This window comes from Hylobates moloch, unplaced genomic scaffold, assembly GCF_009828535.3.
Source record: "Hylobates moloch isolate HMO894 unplaced genomic scaffold, HMol_V3 SCAFFOLD_41, whole genome shotgun sequence".
NCBI classification, from domain to species: domain Eukaryota; kingdom Metazoa; phylum Chordata; class Mammalia; order Primates; family Hylobatidae; genus Hylobates; species Hylobates moloch.
This window is the reverse complement of record NW_026652316.1, coordinates 438,623-457,344: the sequence shown is the minus strand read 5'-3', so window position 1 is coordinate 457,344 and position 18,722 is coordinate 438,623. Positions and strand designations below refer to the sequence as shown.

At 46.8% G+C, this 18,722-nt stretch overlaps 2 protein-coding genes across 14 annotated transcripts in view; one reads left to right on the top strand and one right to left on the bottom strand.

Moving 5' to 3' along the window:
- Window positions 1-6,878, top strand: part of LOC116463552 (MBT domain-containing protein 1) — an 85,525-nt gene extending 78,647 nt beyond the window's left edge. For 11 of the 12 annotated variants that reach the window (XM_032146703.2, XM_032146701.2, XM_032146700.2 and 8 more), the window contains one exon: window positions 3,651-6,878. In XM_032146703.2, coding sequence (XP_032002594.1) covers window positions 3,651-3,769 — 119 coding nt within the window. In that variant the 3' untranslated portion in view covers window positions 3,770-6,878. The remainder of the gene's footprint in view (window positions 1-3,650) is intronic. The other variant, XR_004246713.2, reaches the window with a different exon arrangement.
- A 3,260-nt stretch (window positions 6,879-10,138) lies between these two features.
- On the bottom strand, window positions 10,139-15,594 carry LOC116463550 (nucleoside diphosphate kinase B). Of its 2 annotated transcripts, none has more exons than XM_032146697.2 (5): window positions 15,351-15,594; window positions 14,957-15,086; window positions 13,576-13,677; window positions 11,841-11,953; window positions 10,139-10,394 (listed from the first exon to the last, which is right to left on the bottom strand). In XM_032146697.2, the coding sequence occupies exons 2-5, from the start codon at window positions 15,080-15,082 to the stop codon at window positions 10,277-10,279; spliced, it is 459 nt and encodes a 152-aa protein (XP_032002588.1). In that variant the 5' UTR covers window positions 15,083-15,086; window positions 15,351-15,594; the 3' UTR covers window positions 10,139-10,276. The 2 variants fall into 2 exon arrangements, with proteins under 2 accessions (XP_032002588.1, XP_032002587.1); XM_032146696.2 differs by having other exon boundaries at window positions 15,417-15,588.
- Window positions 15,595-18,722: the final 3,128 nt, after the last annotated feature.

Sequence of the window (18,722 nt, the reverse complement as noted above, 5' to 3'; positions counted from 1 at the left end):
TTATTTATATTAAGTAACTTTTTAATGAAAGGAAGAACTAACTGCACAGTCTTGTTTGCTGTACCTTTGAACAGTCTGATGGGTGTTTGCTATGATTATATGCATAACGTATTCACTTTTCTGTCTTTGGCCTGTTAAATTTTTGATCACCAATACCAAAACCAGTACCAAATAAAACAAATTGCCATCTCTCAAAAGATTATTCTTGGCCGGGCGCAGTGGCTTATGCCTGTAATCCCAGCACTTTGGGAGGCTGAGGCAGGTGGATCACCTGAGATCAGGAGTTTAAAACCAGCTGGCCAAAATGAGGAAACCACATCTCTGCTGAAAATACAAAAATTAGCCAGGTGTGGTGGTGCATGCCTGTAATCCCAGCTACTTGGGAGGCTGAGGCAGGAGAATCACTTGAACCTGGGAGGTGGAGGTTGCAGTGAGCCGAAATTGTGCCACTGCACTCCAGTCTAGGTGACAGAGTGAGACTATCTTAAAAAAAAAAAAAAGATTATTCTTTAAATTAGCAAGTAAGATGTCAGCAGCCATTATTTTTAAAGTAATTGCTTGTAACTAAAATCAAGACATGGGCCAGGCACGGTGGCTCACTCCTATAATCCCAGCACTTTGGGAGGCTAAGGTGGGAGGATCACGAGGTCAGGAGTTCGAGACCAGCCTGACCAACATGGTGAAACCTCATCTCTACTAAAAAAATAAAATAAAGACATGAAGTATTTTTCTCACTGTACTATTTGACTTTAAAAGTTGTAGCAATTTTAATATTGTTCCATATGATGACACTGCCATTGCTTCATGAAAAACTTAAATGGCATACTACCTATCCAGATACTCTGTTGAGTTCTCATTCTCATCAGTTGACTTTTTTCTCTGTATGAGCAGTTTCCAATTTACATCCCATATATGTGTATCTTCTCCATTTATTAATGAAAAGATACATAATAGAGAAAAATGAAGAACTTTTACCCTTGATCTGGAGCCAGATGCCTGCAGGGGCTGGTGGTTACCTGTGTGAGTATTGTGGGCAACCTGGGCAGTGAGCTCTGTGGTGGACAGAGATCTCAGGCTGCCCAGATTCAGGGGGTATTAAGTAGCCGGTCAGTTCCCATTGATCACAGCTCTTTAAGGATGCTGCACTCATGTTTCCAAGTCTATCTACTTTTCAGATTTTCATGTGAAATCTCTTGTATCGAAATATTCAGTCAAATGCGTAAAGAACCATTCAAATGTATAAAGAGCCCAGGCGCGGTGGCTCACACCTGTAATCCAAACACTTTGGGAGACCAAGGTGGGTGGATCACATGAGGCTAGGAGTTCAAGACCACCCCAGCCAACATGGCAAAACCCCATCTCTACTAAAAATACAAAAGAATTCGCCAGGCGTGGTGGCACAGACCTGTAATCCCAGCCACTCGGGAGGCTGAGGCATGAGAATCACTCGAACCCGGGAGGCGGAAGTTGCAGTAAGCTGAGATCATGCCACTGCACTCCAGCCTGGGTGATGGAGTGAGACTATCTCTCAAAAAAAAAAAAAAAATGCACAGGGCCCAGGCAGGGGTGGAAAAAGCAGTTTCTGACTTCTGATTTAGCAGATCCGTGTATGCTAAAGAAGTTGGGGAAGAAGGTAGCATTGCTCACCATGGGACTAGATTCAAGTGGATGTGTTAGCACAAAAGACCACCTCATCTGTTCTTTTTTTTTTTTTTTTTTTTTGAGACGGAGTCTCGCTCTGTCGCCCAGGCTGGAGTGCAGTGGCACAATCTCGGCTCACTGCAAGCTCTGCCTCCCGGGTTCACGCCATTCTCCTGCCTCGGCCTCTCCAAGTAGCTGGGACTACAGGCGCCCGCCACCACGCCCGGCTAATTTTTTGTATTTTTTAGTAGAGACGGGGTTTCACCGTGGTCCCGATCTCCTGACCTCGTGACCCGCCCGCCTCGGCCTCCCAAAGTGCTGGGATTACAAGCGTGAGCCACCGCGCCCGGCCCTGTTCTTTAAATTATTTGAGCTCAACTTTGGTTAGACGGTAACCTGAATACAGCCAAGCGCGGTGCTCACGCCTGTAATCCCAGCACTTTGGGGATATGAAACTGAAAAACCGTTTTCCATACTAAAGACCTACGGAAACATGGCTATACTGTTAATTTGTTTTCGTTAAAAAGTCATCAAATAAGAACTCAGGCAGGCACTCAGCTTTGAACTGGCCTCCTCCTTTGTCCTCCTGCATAGCTGGGACTGTAAGCATTAGCCACCACACTTGGCTCAGGAGTTTAATATTAGTTTTTCTTGGTAGGAGGAGAGGGTCTCACTCTGTCACTCAGGCTAGAGTGCAATGACGCAATCATAGGTCACTGTAATCTCGAACTCTTGGGCTCCAGCAATCCTTCTGCCTCAGTCCTGAGTAGCTGGGACTACAGGCTTGCACAGCCATACCCAGCTTTTTGTTGTTGTTTTTTGTAGAGATGGGGATTTGCTACATTGCCCAGGCTGCTACCACATCCAGCCCAGGTTTACTCTTTAAAAATATGTTACATCCTTATATAATCTATAATTTTTTAATGTTTTTATTTAACATCAGATTTATATCTTTTTCTTCAGAGAATCTTTTTAATAAAGGTACTCCTTGAGGCCGGGTGCGGTGGCTCACGTCTGTCATCCCAGCACTTTGGGAGGCCGAGGTGGGCGGATCACAAGGTCAAGAGATAAGACCATCCTGGCCAACATGATGAAACTCTGTCTCTACTAAAAATACAAAAATTAGCTGGGCATGGTGGTGGGCGCCTGTAGTCCCAGCTACTTGGGGGGGCGGTGCTGAGGCAGGAGAACCACTTGAACCCGGGAAGCGGAGATTGCAGTGAGCCGAGATCACACCACTGCACTCCAGCCTGGCTACAGAGCGAGACTCCATCTCAAAAAAAATAATACTCCTTGGGATTAATAATTTATTAAAGTCATATGTATTGTGTTGGTAATTAAGATTGTACTTAAGAGGCCAGGCACGGTGGCTCACGCCTGTAATCCCAACACTTTTGGGAGGTTGAGGCGGACAGATCACAAGATCAGGAGATCAAGACCATCCTGGCCAATATGGTGAAACCACGTCTCTACTAAAATACAAAAAATTAGCCAGGCATGGTGGTACGTGCCTGTAGTCCCAGCTACTTGGGAGGCTGAGGCAGGAGAATCACTTGAAGCGGGAAGTGGAGGTTGCAGTAAGCCGAGTTCACTCCACTGCGCTCCAGCCTGATGACAGAGTGAGACTCCATCTCAAAAAAAAAAAAAAAGATTGTACTTAAGAACCATGAAAGAACTACATCATTGTTTGTACAAACATTGACATAAAAGTGAATACTTAATCACAAACAAAATTCTCATTATCCCAGTCAGATTAGTGAGCACCATTACCGCAAACATTTCATTGAAGATATCCGTTACGCAGTACTGTTCTTTCCAGAATGTTTCTTAACTGCTAATATACTTGAAAATTAAAATTAACTGAATGCTCGTACTTGGATTTAACTTGAAGTTACTGAAGAAATGAAGAAGCCTTAATAACTGTAAGGCTGATGGAACATGAAGATCACGGGCAATCCGAGTACTCTAGAGAGCCTTAATGCCCATGTGTTTCTCTCTCTTTCATTCAGTGACGACACTGCAGCTGAAGGAGGAATTGCTGGATGGAGAGGATTATAATTTCCTTCAAGGAGCATCAGATCAGGAAAGCAATGGCTCTGCCAACTTCTACATCAAACAAGAGCCATGAGGTGGCTCAGAAACTGAGGGCGGGAGGGGGAGGATTTTACACAGGACTGATTTATAATCAATCCAGCTGTACAGGGGGCTATTCTACTGGGACATTTTGCTAAACATAGAAGATTTCAGTTCCAGATTTTTCAGGTGGGTGGGGGATCTATTTTAGTCGGGAGGGGGTGGGAAATTTTCAATTTATAAAGATGGACAATTTTTGTGTTGTATTTGAAGCTTTTGAAAGAATTTTGTAATATTTTCCAAGTTTGGATTTATGTGCATTGTTAACAAGAACTGAAATTCTAACTTTTTTGGTAAGATTAAAGTTTAGGTAACAGGATTGAAGGAAATGATTTAAGAAGGATATAGCTGTTAAAATGCAAATGAACTGTCATTACAAATGAACCTTTTTGGTACCTGTTGGGAGATTTTGGGATTTTTAGAAGTTAGGCCAGTCACATCTCCAGCTTCTTTGCTGCAGAAATATGCAACTGAACTCCTCATGGAGGGGTCATCACCACAAAGGTCATGGAAGGATCATTATTTCTGCTTGTTGGCATTTTATTGCAGCCCATTTTAAATGTTTGTACAGAAATATTTTTCATTCTGTGAAAATTTATTTGGAGTTCTGTATGAAACTGGAAGAACTCTGGATACTTTTATATGTTCTCTTTTAATTAAAAAAAAATGATTAGAATTATCCTAACACTAAAGTGTTAAACTGGAATGGTTGACAAGATATACAGGATCTCAGTCTACACATTGAGGGGTTGGGGAAAATGTAATGTTGTCCTAAGTTTATTTTCCTTTCTAAAAAAAAAATACCCCGCGAAAGGGATTCTGATCAGTTCTCTGCCATTTCCCTCTGTCTGTGAAATAACAGCTTGGTATAACCACAACCAAAAACAGATGTTCTGTATTAGGAGAATCGAATTGAAAGTTATTCAAAGCCAAAATAAGTTTAGATTTCAAAATCATTCCAGCTCTGCTTTTATCTATCCTGGATTTGGTAGAAAACTAATTTGAAAGAGAATTTAATTTTCTTAAAATTCCATATATATATATATATAATTGTCTTTAATTGTATTCAGGATTTATTTTAATAATAACCGATTTGGACCATCTTGAACATTCCCTGTTTTAAAATTCACATGACTTCCTTTTAAAAAAAAAAAAAGGATACAAGGGTAAATTGGTGAAAGGTTTGCTCTCTGCATTTTCTAACTTTCTACTGAGTTGTGACTGAATGAGAGCGCTCTAGCGTTTACCAGTGAGGTTCATAAACTAAACTCTCAGGAATTAATTGCATCTGTTCTAGAAGTGCTTCTGGGTCTTAGCCTGGCCTCTTCAGAGTGGTAATATTGACCATCTCCTCTGGAATATAGGTAGGGCTAATTAGAAATTAATCAAAATGATTAACCTCTACAGTCCTTCAGCCTGTGGAATGCTTTAAAAAATGTTAATGGAAAGCCCCAGGAGACCATTTTAGGTAAGATTTTTGTTTGAATTTTAAAATGCATAGAACGTTAAAAAAAACCAGCAATTTATTTTCTAAAATATTGCTCTACTTTTGGGAATACTAGCATTGGTAATACGCACAGGTTTACCTCATTCTATGCAAGAGGGGTTAATAACATAAGGTTTTATAATAGCTACTGGAAGTAAAATTTGTTACTTTATAGTGTAAGAATGTGTGGAATCGCATGTCACCATTTCTTAATACTGACTCTTTAGGGGCATAAATGCAGATCACATCAACGTAAGTTGATTCTCATGTGTCAAATATATGTGAATTCAGCTGTTAAATTACTGGATATTTATCTTAACATTGCTGAGAGGGACCTACTGTATATGGGACATCCTCACACTTCCCATATCTTTAACTTTGAAAAATCTTCTCGTAAACTTAAAGCCTAGAAGTATTCCAAAGCAAGGGTTAACAGCAGTCTTTATTCTCAGGCTCACGAATTAAATCCAGGACTAATTCCACAGCACAGGCACAAGAAGCCTGTTGTATAGTGCTCTCTGCCAGTACCGTGGATTTAGGAGCTCCATGGGGAACTGACTAAACCAGGAGAGACAGGATTTGGAGCTAGTCAGTCCTGGTAATCTATGAAATGCTCATTTATACCCAGGTTTCATAAGCTTCCAATTCTATAGCAAACCCAGGCTCTGAGTGTTTTAGAATTTCCTAATTCATGAAGTGTTTCTTGTCTTGATCCCGTGACCAACAGTTGAAGGTTGGTAAGGACTTTCCTACAGTCTAAACACAACCTAAAGCCCTCTTTCATTGTTCACACACTAACTCCTACTGCTGACGAACCGAAAACTAATTAATGCAGAGGAGATTTATGTCTTAGCCATAACTCCAGTTGTACAACTCAATCGCCCCATTCTCTTTTACGGTTCAAAATGTACTGCTGACCTTGGGTTTGTTTTTGTTTTGTTCTGTTTTTCCTGTTAGGATTTATTTGGGGACTTTTGGTAGTTTAAACTCTTTAACCTTTTCCTTGCCGTGTATGAGGAAAGCTAAAGCTGTTATCAACTTCTTATTCTACGATACTAACACGGGTTTTCAGTGTTTGTTTGTTTTTATTATTATTAATTTTGCGTGATGTGAATACCCTCTCCCATCAATATTTGTATTATGGTGCTATATATTGGTAATGATCCTTTAATATTGGGAAGGGATTTTAAAAATACTGTGATTAAACTGGGTTTCTTCCTTTGATTTTCATATTTTAAATAAAGCCACAGTCATTTATACAAAAGAAAAGCATCTGTCCCTGGGCAAATCTTTTGAGGACAGAGGTCAAAGTAAACTGCATAAGGTTTTTACATCATTTCTGTATGTATTTGATATATAGATCAATATCTGTACAAATTTAATCTTTTATTTTCTTGGTAACTCGTGATCATTGAGAAAGTGTTTGAAACTTTCTCATGAAGTGTATATATAATGGCGTGGAAAATTCCTTTGGAAAAATTTATGTTCCTTTCATTTTTACCAAATTGCAAATTTTCAGCATGGATGTGAAAAGCATTAAAATTATAACTTTGTGTACAAGATGAAAATAATTCACTAAATTTGCCCTTTTTTACACAAAATAAAATGTTAAAGTTAAGCTGGATTTGAGCAGTTCTTTAATATGCTTTGGTTTGGGGGTTGCTTTTCTATTGCGTGTGCCCTCTATAAGCAGTCAGAGACCCCTGTGAAAGTTGCATCAGTCCCTTCCTCTTACAAGGGGGAGCAGGCACGCAAGTGCTGTAAGGAAGAATTTACCAAGAGTAGTATGGTTAGACATATGGATGAGGTTGCACTGGAGGTGGGATTTCATGGGCAGGGAGGGAAAGGGCAAAAACCACAGCAGGAGCCAAGGTGACTAGGGACCTTTATGGGGAAATTAAATCATCTCAGCTAGAATATCGTGTTTTCGGGTTGGCACGCTTAGTAGGAGACTTTTTTTTTTTTTTTTTTAGACGGAGTCTCACTCTGTCGCCCAAGCTGGAGTGCAGTGGCGCAATCTCGGCTCACTGCAACCTCCACCTCCTGTGTTCACGCCATTCTCCTGCCTCAGCCTCCTGAGTAGCTGGGACTACAGGCGCCCGCCACCACGCCCGGCTAATTTTTTGTATTTTTAGTAGAGATTGGGTTTCACCGTGTTAGCCAGGATGGTCTCGATCTGCTGACCTCGTGATCCGCCGACCTCGTGATCCGCCTGCCTCGGCCTCCCAAAGTGCTGGGATTACAGGCGTGAGCCGCCGCACCCAGCTAGTGGGAGACTTTTTTTAACTCCGTTACCCACCTTAGCAGCAAAGTTAATTGGATATAAATAAAGTATCCCAGCTGGCTCTTGCCCTTAACATTAAAAGGGAATGCAAAAAAGCCCTCCTTTACCAACAGCTGGCTCTTTGGAAAATTATTCAATTTTTACTGCAGATGCAGTTGGTAGAGATTTTTATGAATTGGGAAACAATATGTAAGACAGTAATGAGATGGACCGGGTCTCTTCAGGGATTAATTTCATGTAACACATTCCAAGAAAAAAAGAGCCTAATTTCTGCCCTGCTTTCTACCTTAAGTGGTTTGAACAGTTGCTATAGTAAGCTGGAATTCCTAGGTTGGTGCTCATTTACTATCCCATGAGCTTTGACAAATTTATATATATATATATATGTGTGTGTATATATATATGTGTATATATGTGTGTGTGTGTATATATTTTTTTTTTCTTTTTTTTTTTTTTTGAGACGGAGTCTCTGTCACCAGGCTGGAGTGCAGTGGCATGATCTCGGCTCACTGCAGCCTCTGCCTCCTGGGTTCAAGTGATTCTCCTGCCTCAGCCTCCCAAGTAGCTGGGAGTACAGGCGTGCACCACCACACCCAGCTAATTTTTGTATTTTTAGTAGAGACAGGGTTTCACCACGTTGGCCAGGATGGTCTCGATTTCTTGACCTCGTGATCTGCCTGCCTCAGCGGCCTCCCAAAGTGCTGGGATTACAGGCGTGAGCCACTGCACCCAGCAATTTTTTTTTTTTTTTTCTGAGACGGAGTCTCACTCTGTCACCTAGGCTGGAGTACAGTGGCGTGATCTCAGCTCATTGCAACCTCCATCTTCCGGGTTCCAGCAGTTCTCCTGCCCCATCCTCCCAAGTAGCTGGGACTACAGGCACACGCCACCACGCCCAGCTAATTTTTGTATTTTTCAGTAGAGATGGGGGTTTCACCATATTGGCCAGGCTGGTCTTGAACTCCTGACCTTGTGATCTATCCGCCTCAGCCTCCCAAAGTGCTGGGATTACAGGCATGAGCCACCGCGCCCAGCCACATGTATTTCTTTAAACCGTTACATGCTTCTTGGGAAACTAGTTATGCCCAGAAACAAGTGTCTCAAGAGCTCAAGGGATGCTCCTGCCTTGGCCTCCCAAAGTGCTGGGATTACAGGCATGAGCCACTGCATCCAGCTAAGGTAATGCATTTTAAATAATAATGCACTTTTACTATTTTTTTAAAAAAAATATTTATTGAAAGCATGAGATGGCCGGGCGCGGTGGCTCACGTCTGTAATCCCAGCACTTTGGGAAGCCGAGGCGGGTGGATCACAAGGTCAGGAGTTGAAGACCAGCCTGGCCAAGATGGCAAAACCCCGTCTCTACTGAAAATACAAAAATTAGCCGGCTGTGATGGCGGGCACCTGTAAACCCAGCTACTCAGGAGGCTGAGGCAGAGAATTGCTTGAACCTGGGAGGCAGAGTTTGCAGTGAGCCAAGATCGGGCCACTGCACTCCGGCCTGGGCGACAGTGAGACTCTGTCTAAAAAAAAAGCGTAGCATTGTTATATATAGGAGTGACATTTAGCTTTCACCAGTGTTTTTTACAGGAAATGTAAATTTATAATTGATTCCAGGTGATAGTGCTACAAATGATTTGTATTGACAGGTGCTAATAACATTTTACAACTGTTCCAATCCAGCAAAATTAACCTCAAAAGCAGGGAATACGCCTCTAGCAACCACTCACCGCATCTAGCCCAGGAAACCAGCATGAATAAGTCTCTTACCCCAGGGAAAAAAAATAAAGGGGTAGGGTTGCAGAAATATGTACCAACTATAGGCCAAGCACTAGGTTAGCTGCATATACATAATTTCACTAATCTTGCATTACAGTGGTAGATAGGCCCATTTCACAGATGTCTTTAGGCTTCCATTTCCTAATAAGTAACTTGCCCAATTTGTAATCAGCAGATATATAAATCTAGAGTATCTCCCTAGTCTGCATGTTTCACTCCAAGTTTCAACAAATCTTTCTTACAGGTGGCCAGGTGCAGTGGCTCACACCTGTAATCCCAGCTACTCGGGAGGCTGAGGCACAAGAACCACTTGACCAACTAGGCTTGAGTCCAGAAGGTGGAGGTTGCAGTGAGCTGAGATCACGCCACTGCACTCCAGCCTGGGCGACAAAGCGAGACTCTGTCTCAAATAAATAGGCCGGGCACGGTGATTCACACCTGTAATCCCAGCACTTGGGGTGGCCAAGGCGGGCAGATCACCTGAGATTGGGAGTACAAGACCAGCCTGACCAACATGGAGAAGCCCCGTCTCTACTAAAAATACAAAATTAGCAGGGCGCAGTGGCAAATGCCTATAATCCCAGCTATTCAGGAGGCTGAGACAGGAGAATTGCTTGAACCCGGGAGGCAGAGGTTGCGGTGAGCCGAGATCACGCCATTGCACTCCAGCCTGGGCAAGAGAACAAAACTCCGTCAGGATCAGATCATTCTTTGACAAGCAGGATTTAGATGTAGATGATGCTACTACAGCCGGAGAACCAAAAGTCACTTCTTTCAGCTCAGTATCAAATAAGCACAAGGAGACAGTGTCCAGCTTCCAAAAGCTTTATTGGCAAATATGCTCTATAAAAGAAAGAATGATCAATCCTGTTGCCTCTAAGTCAGTGGAATGAAGAGCTGTGTCCAGGGCCACACCACGCCGTGCTGAAGGAGACCGCTGCTGTGTCCACCTCTTATTCATAGACCCAGTCATGAGCACAAGACTTGTAGTCAACCAGTTCTTCAGGCTTAAACCATAGGCTGATTTCTTTTTCAGCACTTTTTACTGAATCACTGCCATGAATGATGTTCCTAAGAAAGAAAAGAATTACGAGTTGCCATGTTTTGAAGTGCAAAAGTCTGTTTAATGGGTACCGCAACGGACAGCCACTCCAGACTCTTTCAGCCAAATTGCCACTTGAAGCAGCAGACCAATTTATACCCCCGAAGCATTTCCTTTTAAAAGCAGCTATGCAACTGCAAAGGTGCTTGATTTAAAACATTCCTTGTTTCAACTGTATTATGCTTCCAAGTCTGGCCTCCCCATCAAAAGAGTGCTTGTACCCCAAGATTGCCGATGACATAAAACACTCCTCCTCAAATTTTGAAAAATACAGTAATACTCAAACCCACTCCAGATCAACATCCCAACTAGATATGATGTATTCATTGTCATAGGCCAGCTCTGCTGCATTTTCTTATAACACTGATTTGCAAAGCCCAACCATGACATAACGCTGCTTATTAATAAAAATCCCTTGATCCCACTTGAACGTCACCACTTTGTAAAGGTTTTGAACAGATTGTGTACAGGGGAGGGAATCAAAAGGTTAAGTGACACACCCATGGACAAAGTACTCATGGATGTGGCTGGAATGCTTCCCTTCTCCACACCTAGCATTTTTTGCTGTACTACACAGGAATTACCACATATGGCTCCCTTGTTATCTTGCTTAAAATTAAGTAACCTAGAGAAGAAGCTATGTGTAAAAGCTTTTTTTTTTTTTTTGAGACGGAGTTTCGCTCTTGTTGCCCAGGCTGGAGTGCAGTAGCGTGATCTTAGCTCAAGGCCGCCTCCACCTCCTGGGTTCAAGCGATTCTTCTGTCTCAGCCTCCTGAGTAGCTAGGATTACAGGCATGCACCACCATGCCCTAATGTTTTACTTTTAATAGAGACGGGGTTCATCTTGGGCAGGCTCCAGGCTGGTCTCAAACTCCTGACCTCAGGTGATCCACCCGCCTCGGCCTCCCGGAGTGCTGGGATTACAGGCGTAAGCCCCTGGCCTGAAAGCTTTTATACAATGATATACCCAGCCTGAAAGTTTTTATACAATGATAATCGCCAACTAATTTAAAAGTTCAGGCCAAGTGCGGTGGCTCATGTCTGTAATCCCAGCACCTTGGGGGGCCGAGGCAGGCGGATCACCTGAGGTCAGGAGTTTGAAACTAGCCTGGCCAACGTGGTGAAACCCTGTCTCTACTAAAAATACAAAAATTAGCCGGGCATGGTGGCGGCACCTGTAATCCCAGCTATTTGGGAGGCTGCAGCAGGAGGATCGCTTGAACCCGGGAGGTGGAGGTTACAGTGAGCCGAGATGGCACCACTGCACTCCAGCCTAGGCAACAGCGGGAGACTCCGTCTCAAGAAAAAAGAAAAAAAACAAAAGTGCACAGATTGTTCTGAAAGTAGGATACGCCCGACGTCTGCTTTAAATGGTGTTGCATAAAAGTCATCCACCCTCTTGTCCCTGGACTTACCTGCCAACCTGAATGCAGAAGTCCCCACGAATGGTGCCTGGCTTAGAATCTGCTGGATTCGTCTCCCCAAGCATCACTCGGCCTGTCTTCACCACGTTCAGCCCCTCCCAGACCTCGAAAGTGTGAAAATGGATTTATAATCAGATCTGCCACTCAGGACAGGTAGGGTCTAACATTTACTCCTACCCGAAAGGACACATCAATGAGACCAATCAGTGACATGATTATCAGCTAACCCCAGCAGAGAGCAGGGGCCTATAAAAAACTCCATTCCAAACGTATTGCTAGGATTCAAAGAAAAGTCTGTCCAACTTGGGGACTTCCCAGTTTAGCTGAGACAGAGATAAACAATGTTGGAATCCTTATGCAGCCATCAACACAGAAGAACTGGTGAAGAAAGAAGAAAGTGGCCAGTGTGGAATAGGATCAGTGGGAAGGGCATCCCAGAAGACTGCTAGAAGAGGGAAAAGAAAGACTAACATGCTAGGGTAAGGATTCCAGGGAAGAGCAGAAGGAAGAAAAAGGGGAACAGGAAATAGATCTACTTTCTCAACAATTTCACTGCCTCCCTATATTACTCTCTCTCTCTCTTTTTTTTTTTTTTTTTTTTTTTTTTTGAGACAGAGTCTTGCTCTGTTGCCCAGGCTGGAGTGCAGTGGCTCAGCTCACTGCAACCTCCGCCTCCCAGGTTCAAGCAATTCTCCCACCTCAGCGTCCCGAATAGCTGGGATTACAGGCACACGCCACCATGCCCGACTAATTTTGTATTTTTTTTTAGTAGAGATGGGGTTTCACCATGTTGGCCAGGCTGGTCTTGAACTCTTGACCTTGTAATCCACCCACCTCGGCCTCCCAAAGTGCTGGGATTACAGGCGTGAGCCACCTCACCCAGCCACTCTCTCCTCATATTCTCTCCACTCCCAATTGGACATTAGCACCATCCAGAAGAAACTGCTTCTAGTATAGGATTGAGAACTTCTTATATCCTTACATTTGAATTTTTCATGAGAAAATAGGATAAAGTTTTTTAATCTAGGAAACATTAAGGTCTAAAACACTTGTCAAACAGAAGAAACTTAGTACTTTATAATTTTTTTTGAGATGGAGTCTTGCTGTCGCCTAGGCTGGAGTGCAGTGGCATGATCTCAGCTCACTGCAACCTCCGCCTCCTGAGTTCAAGCGATTCTTGTGCTTCAGCCTCCTAAGTAAATGGCCCCCTGAGTAATTGGGATTAACTCCTGGCCTCCGGTGATCCACCCGCCTCAGCCTTCCAAAGTGCTGGGATTACAGGCGTGAGCCACCGTGCCTGGCCCGAAAATTTACCACTCTTGCAGGCAGTGAGATTCTATCTAACCCTGGAGACATGGACCTGAAAAAGTCCTTCCCGTATCTTTTTTTTTTCTTTGTTGAGACAGAGTCTTGCTCTGTTGCCCAGGCTGGAGTGCAGTGGCACGGTCTCGGCTCGCTGCAACCTCCACCTCCCGGGTTCAAGCAATTCTCCTACCTCAGCCTCCCAAGTAGCTGAGATTATAGCCGTGCACCACCACACCCAGCTAACATCCTTCCCATTTCTAAGGTCTGATTTGCTTTCTCCTCCCAAGCTCCTAGTTGCTCAGTTAAGTAACTTCAGCGGGTTCCATTCATAAAATGAAATTTAGATTAGCTGAGGGAGATGTCTAACAAAGAACACTGAGCACTTTTTCCTCATTTTCTCTCATTCCCCACAAGCACTCACCATGGCCACGACCGGCCCTGAGTTCATGTACTTCACCAGCCCAGGGAAGAATGGGCGGTCTTTCAGGTCAACGTAGTGCTGCTTCAGGTGTTCTTCAGAGGCCTGGCATTGGAGAGGAGGCACCAGTTAGGAGCTAAGCTGGAAAGACTCCATCCCATCCTCTGAACCTCCCATTAGCAAGTCCGGTTTGATATTCTAGCCCACGTTCCTAAGTGGGGTGTGGAAATATATATATACACACACACATACACACATAAATATTTTTTAAATCCCATCCAAACCATGAAACTAATGCCATTTTAACAGAAAGACTGTTCTTTTTTGGTGTGTTGTTTCGGTTTGTTTTAGGAGACAGGGTCTCACTCTCCTCACCCAGGCTAGAATGCAGTAGCACAATCATGGCTCACTGCAGCCTCAACTTCCAGGGCTCAAGTGATTTTCCTGCCTCAGCCTCCCAAGTAGCTGGAACTACAGATGCACTCAACCATGCCCAATTAATTTTTATTTATTTATTTATTTATTTGTAGAGACAGGGGCTTGCTATGTGGCTCAGGCTGATCTCCAACTCCTGGGCTCCACCCACCTCGGCCTCCCAAATTGCTGGGATTATAGGCGTGAGCCCCGCGCCTGGCCAAGACTGTTCTAATCGTAAAGACACCCTCATACTGTCAATGACATTAGGGGTTTTGTAAGCCTAAAAAGTAGGTGGTTTGAGGATCTAGATTTAGGCAATTAAATTTTGGCTGCCACTGAAGTACATATGACAGGTCATATGCCTGGCAGAAGTCATGTTAAACTCTCCTGGGCCACTCACAATGCCCTTTTAAATATTTCAGATAATAACTGAGAACATTCTTCAGCGATGAGCCTGGTCGAATTTCAGTACTTACATACTTACCCGTAAGTGTAGAGATTCAGATCTGTGCCCCAAATTTAATGTGGAAAATATTGTTCCTACCCTATGCTAAAGGAGGAGCACCGCACTGGAACTCGGAGTTTCAGACTAAAGCAAAGGACATTCCAAGCCTCCATCCTGTGCCTAGGTGGACCCGAGTGGGCAGGCGCAGGGGGTCTGGGGCGCTGGGTTTTTCCGCTCCCTGCTGCCCCCACGCGGCGGGTGGGCAGGTAGCGGCCCGCGGGAAGGAACCCAGACCCGGAGGGCGAGTCACGCTACCAGCGCTTCACCTTCCCAAGGGCGTCTGTCCCCACCGCCCCGGGAAAGGGTCGGCGGGCCCGAGCCGCCGCGGGCGGGGGCAGAGGGCAAAGGGATTTCGCTGCGGCGAAATGAACTCGGAAAGCAGACGCGGACAAACCGCCGCCGGGAGGGAAAAACACCCGCGAGCCGGCTGCAGCGGGGGAAGGGGAGACGGGGGCGAGTTACCCGGAGGAACTTCATGGCCACGAGGCGGAACCCCTTCTGCTCGAAGCGCTTGATGATCTCGCCCACCAGGCCGCGCTGCACGCCGTCCGGCTTGATGGCGATGAAGGTGCGCTCGAGGTTGGCCATGGTTCTGCGGGGCGAGAGGTGCAGTCAGGGCCCGGGCGAAAGCCCTGGCGTGGCCCGCGGAGGCCACGTGGGCGCCGCCGGGCCCGCCTCCCCCACCACGCGCGGCCGCGGGGACACGTGGCTTCCCGGCCGCTTCCGCCCCGCGCAGGGCCGGCGTCCCCTCTCCGGAGCCCGAAGGCCCGCGGGGAGCAAACGGCAAGGGAACCTCCCGCTCCGACCCCGCGCGGGACCTGCGGGAAATCGGGGGGCGCCCACAGACCGAGCCCACCTGCGGCAGCGCAAGCGGAAGAGGGAACGGGAGGAGTCGCCGGGGGATGCGCCGCCACCGCCTTACCGGGAAGCTAGAGGGGCCGGGCGGCGGCGCTGAGCTGGGAGAGCGGAGAGCTGGAGCGACCACCACACCCGGGAGCCGGCGGCGGAGGAGGGGCGCGGGGCGGAGCGCGGGGCGGAGCGCGGGGCGGCCACACCCCGGAGGGCCCAGCCGCCCAACCCGCAGGAACGCGCCACCCGCCCGGCCCGACGCGGCCCGAGAACCGTGTCCACACCCAGCCGGGGCGCGCCCTCGCCGGGCAGAGATCGAGACGGATCCGGAGACAGGAAGTGATTCCTTCTCCACCTAGACGTCCTGTGAGTTCAACTACGCACGTCCCAAATCCCACTCCTCACCTCTCAGTACTTCCCGTGACCCCAAAACTCCTACACACACACACACACACACACACACACACACACACACACACACACAGAACCTGCTCCTGTGCTCGAGTTCTCTACCCCGGTCAAGGCCGTCTGCTGCTTTCACCATCCGCCCGAGCACCGGCATTAACCTTGACTTGGCTCTCCGTCCCCGTCGTGCACCCACCTCCCTACCTCTGAAATCCAGCCTTCCCTCCCCTCTGCTTGAGCCGCGGTTAAGCCTCGGACTCCCAACGGGCCTCGATCTCACCTCTCCCCGCAAACCAGGATCTTTGCTCAGCACCTCAAACGGCCATCTGGTCCTGCGTCTGCCCTGCCCTGATGACTCCCCCGCCTACAGGATGGGGTTCAGACTCCTTAGCGGGATGCTCTTCTCGCAGGATGCCCTGCTCCCTGGCTGCCGCCTCCCCACCTACATTTCCAGCCCCAATCAGCCGCCCCACTCCCACCGTGACATGGGGATCCCTGCCCACCTGGCACTAAAGTGCGGTCGAGTTTTCCAGTTCACCCTGAGGCGCGCCCCTGGACCCTGAGGGAAGTCTAGACCCTGTCATAGAGATCAGGCCTGTCGTCGACCTGTAGACGCTTCCTACTTGCAGTGTCCCTGGCAAACAAGCTCCCTTTGGTGATGCCCAGCTTCCCTGGGGCGGTCACGAGCCCCTCCTCTCAGCGCCTGCAGCACTGACTGACAGCCGCACAGCAGTGGTACTGCCCTGAGACGGTGGGAGCCCACTTGCTTCCCCTCAGGGCTCTGAGCTGACCACAGCGATCATGCCATCACCCGAGTGCCCCTAGCACTGCGCTGATCACCTGTCACTGGCCAGATGGATGACAACCTGGCCTCTGTTATACCTTATCGGCTTTCCAAACTTCTAGTTACAGAGCCTTAGCCCACCAGACATTGACAATGACTGTCATGTGCCCTCATTTGGGGGCACTGTATTTTTTGGCTTCAATCTGAAGCACACTCTCATTTGGATTACCAAATGTCAACTGTGAAAACAGGTCTCGAAAGTGCATGGACTTTTCTCTGTCCGGGGGAGACCTATCTGCTCCCCTTGGTCAGGTCACTGATGGCTCCTCAGGGTACAGTCAGGACCACCCCTCTGCTTTCACCTCTTCTTTCCTTCCTGGGAAGACTGTCCTTAACTGGGGAGGCTGTAACCCTCCAGCTTCACTACACACATGTTCATTCCCCAAGTCCTGGTATGCTCATCTCACGCCCCAAAACAAACAGGCCACGCTTTGTGTAAAATATTAATAGAAATTCAGGCTGGGTGCGGTAGCTCACGCCTGTAATCCCAGCACTTTGAGAGGCCAAGGCGGGTGGATCACGAGGTGAGGAGTTCGAGACAAGCCTGACCAACGTGGTGAAACCCCATCCCCACGAAAAATACAAAAATTAGCCGGGCGTAGTGGCGTGTGCCTGTAATCCCAGCTACTCAGGAGGCTGAGGCAGGAGAATGGCTTGAACCCGGGAAGCGGAGGTTGCAGTGAGCTGAGATCATGCCACTGCACTCCAGCCTGGGCGACAGAGTGAGATTCCATCTCAAAAATTTTAAAAAAAGGGCTGAGTGCGGTGGCTCATGCCTGTAATCCCAGCACTTTGGGAGGCCGAGGCAGGCAGATCATGAGGTCAGGAGATCAAGACCATCCTGGCTAACACAGCGAAACCCAGTGTCTACTAAAAATACAAAAAAATTAGCTGGGCGTGGTGGCAGGCACCTGTAGTCCCAGCTACTCGGGAGGCTGAGGCAGGAGAATGATGTGAACCTGGGTGGCAGAGCTTGCAGTTAGCCGAGATTGCGCCACTGCATTCCAGCCTGGGCAACAGAGCAAGACTCCTCTCAAAAAAAAATAAATAAATAAATAAATAAAAATTCATCTCGCCCTCGTCTGTCTGTAAAGGCAGCCCACCCCAACTACTCTCTTCTCCCCCATCCTGAGAAGTCTCTTCCTCTCTATTGCCTCTACCGAGGCCAGATGAAAAGGAAAGATAAGAAAAACCCTCAGGTGGCCAGTCGCAGTGGCTCACGCCTGTAATCCCAGCACTTTGGGAGGCTGAGGCAGGTGGATCATCTGAGGTCAGAAGTTTGAGACCAGCCCAGCCAACATGGTGAAAACGTGTCTCTACTAAAAATACAAAAATTAGCTGGGAGTGGTGGCACACGCCTGTAATCCCAGCTACTCGGGAGGCTGAGGCAGGAGAATCGCTTGAACCCGGGAGGCGGAGGTTGCAGTTAGCCGAGATCGCGCCACTGCACTCCAGCCTGGGCGACAGCGAGACTCTGTCTCAAAAAAAAAAAAAAAAAAAAAGATCAGAGCCTTACCACTATCACCACCCCTGCTGAGCAGCTAGGGCTTTTTCTTTTTTGAAGACAGGTCTCACTATTGTCACCCAGGCTGAAGTGCAGAGGCGGGATCACAGCTCACTGCTCCAACCTCCGGGGCTCAAGCAATCCTCCTACCTCAGCCTCCTGAGTAGCTAGGACTACAGGAATGTGCCACCACACCCGACTAATTTTTAATGTTTGGTATAGATGAGGTCTCACTCTGTTCCCCAGGCTGGTCTCAAACTCCTGGGCTCAAGCAATCCTCTTGCCTTGGCCTCCCAAAGTGCTGGGATTATAGGCCACTGCACCCAATCACACTTGAACTTTCAAATGAAAGAGAAGTACATTTCTATCTTGTCTCCATTAAAGCAACCAAATCAATATCCTAACAAATCAAAGCTACTTACAAGACCTCCTGCTTCATTTGAGGCCATCCCAGGGACCCAGGCTTACTGTCTACCTAGCTTTTCTGATTTTTGGAGGAATTACAACTTCCCACACTCCCCCATTCACTGAATTCCCAAGTTTCTCCAGAACAGGATGGATATGTTTTTATTTAAGAGGCGTCTCACTCTGTCACCCAGGCTGAAGTACAGTAGCATGATCATGGT

Excerpts from the sequence above, each read along its gene's own strand:
- LOC116463550 (XM_032146697.2), bottom strand. The coding sequence starts at position 15,082 with ATGGCCAACCTCGAGCGCACCTTCATCGCCATCAAGCCGGACGGCGTG. Across the intron at positions 13,678-14,956 it reads TGGCCATGAAGTTCCTCCGG|GCCTCTGAAGAACACCTGAA; the intron begins GTAACTCGCCCC and ends CTCCAATGCCAG. Across the intron at positions 11,954-13,575 it reads CAGGGCCGGTCGTGGCCATG|GTCTGGGAGGGGCTGAACGT; the intron begins GTGAGTGCTTGT and ends CACACTTTCGAG.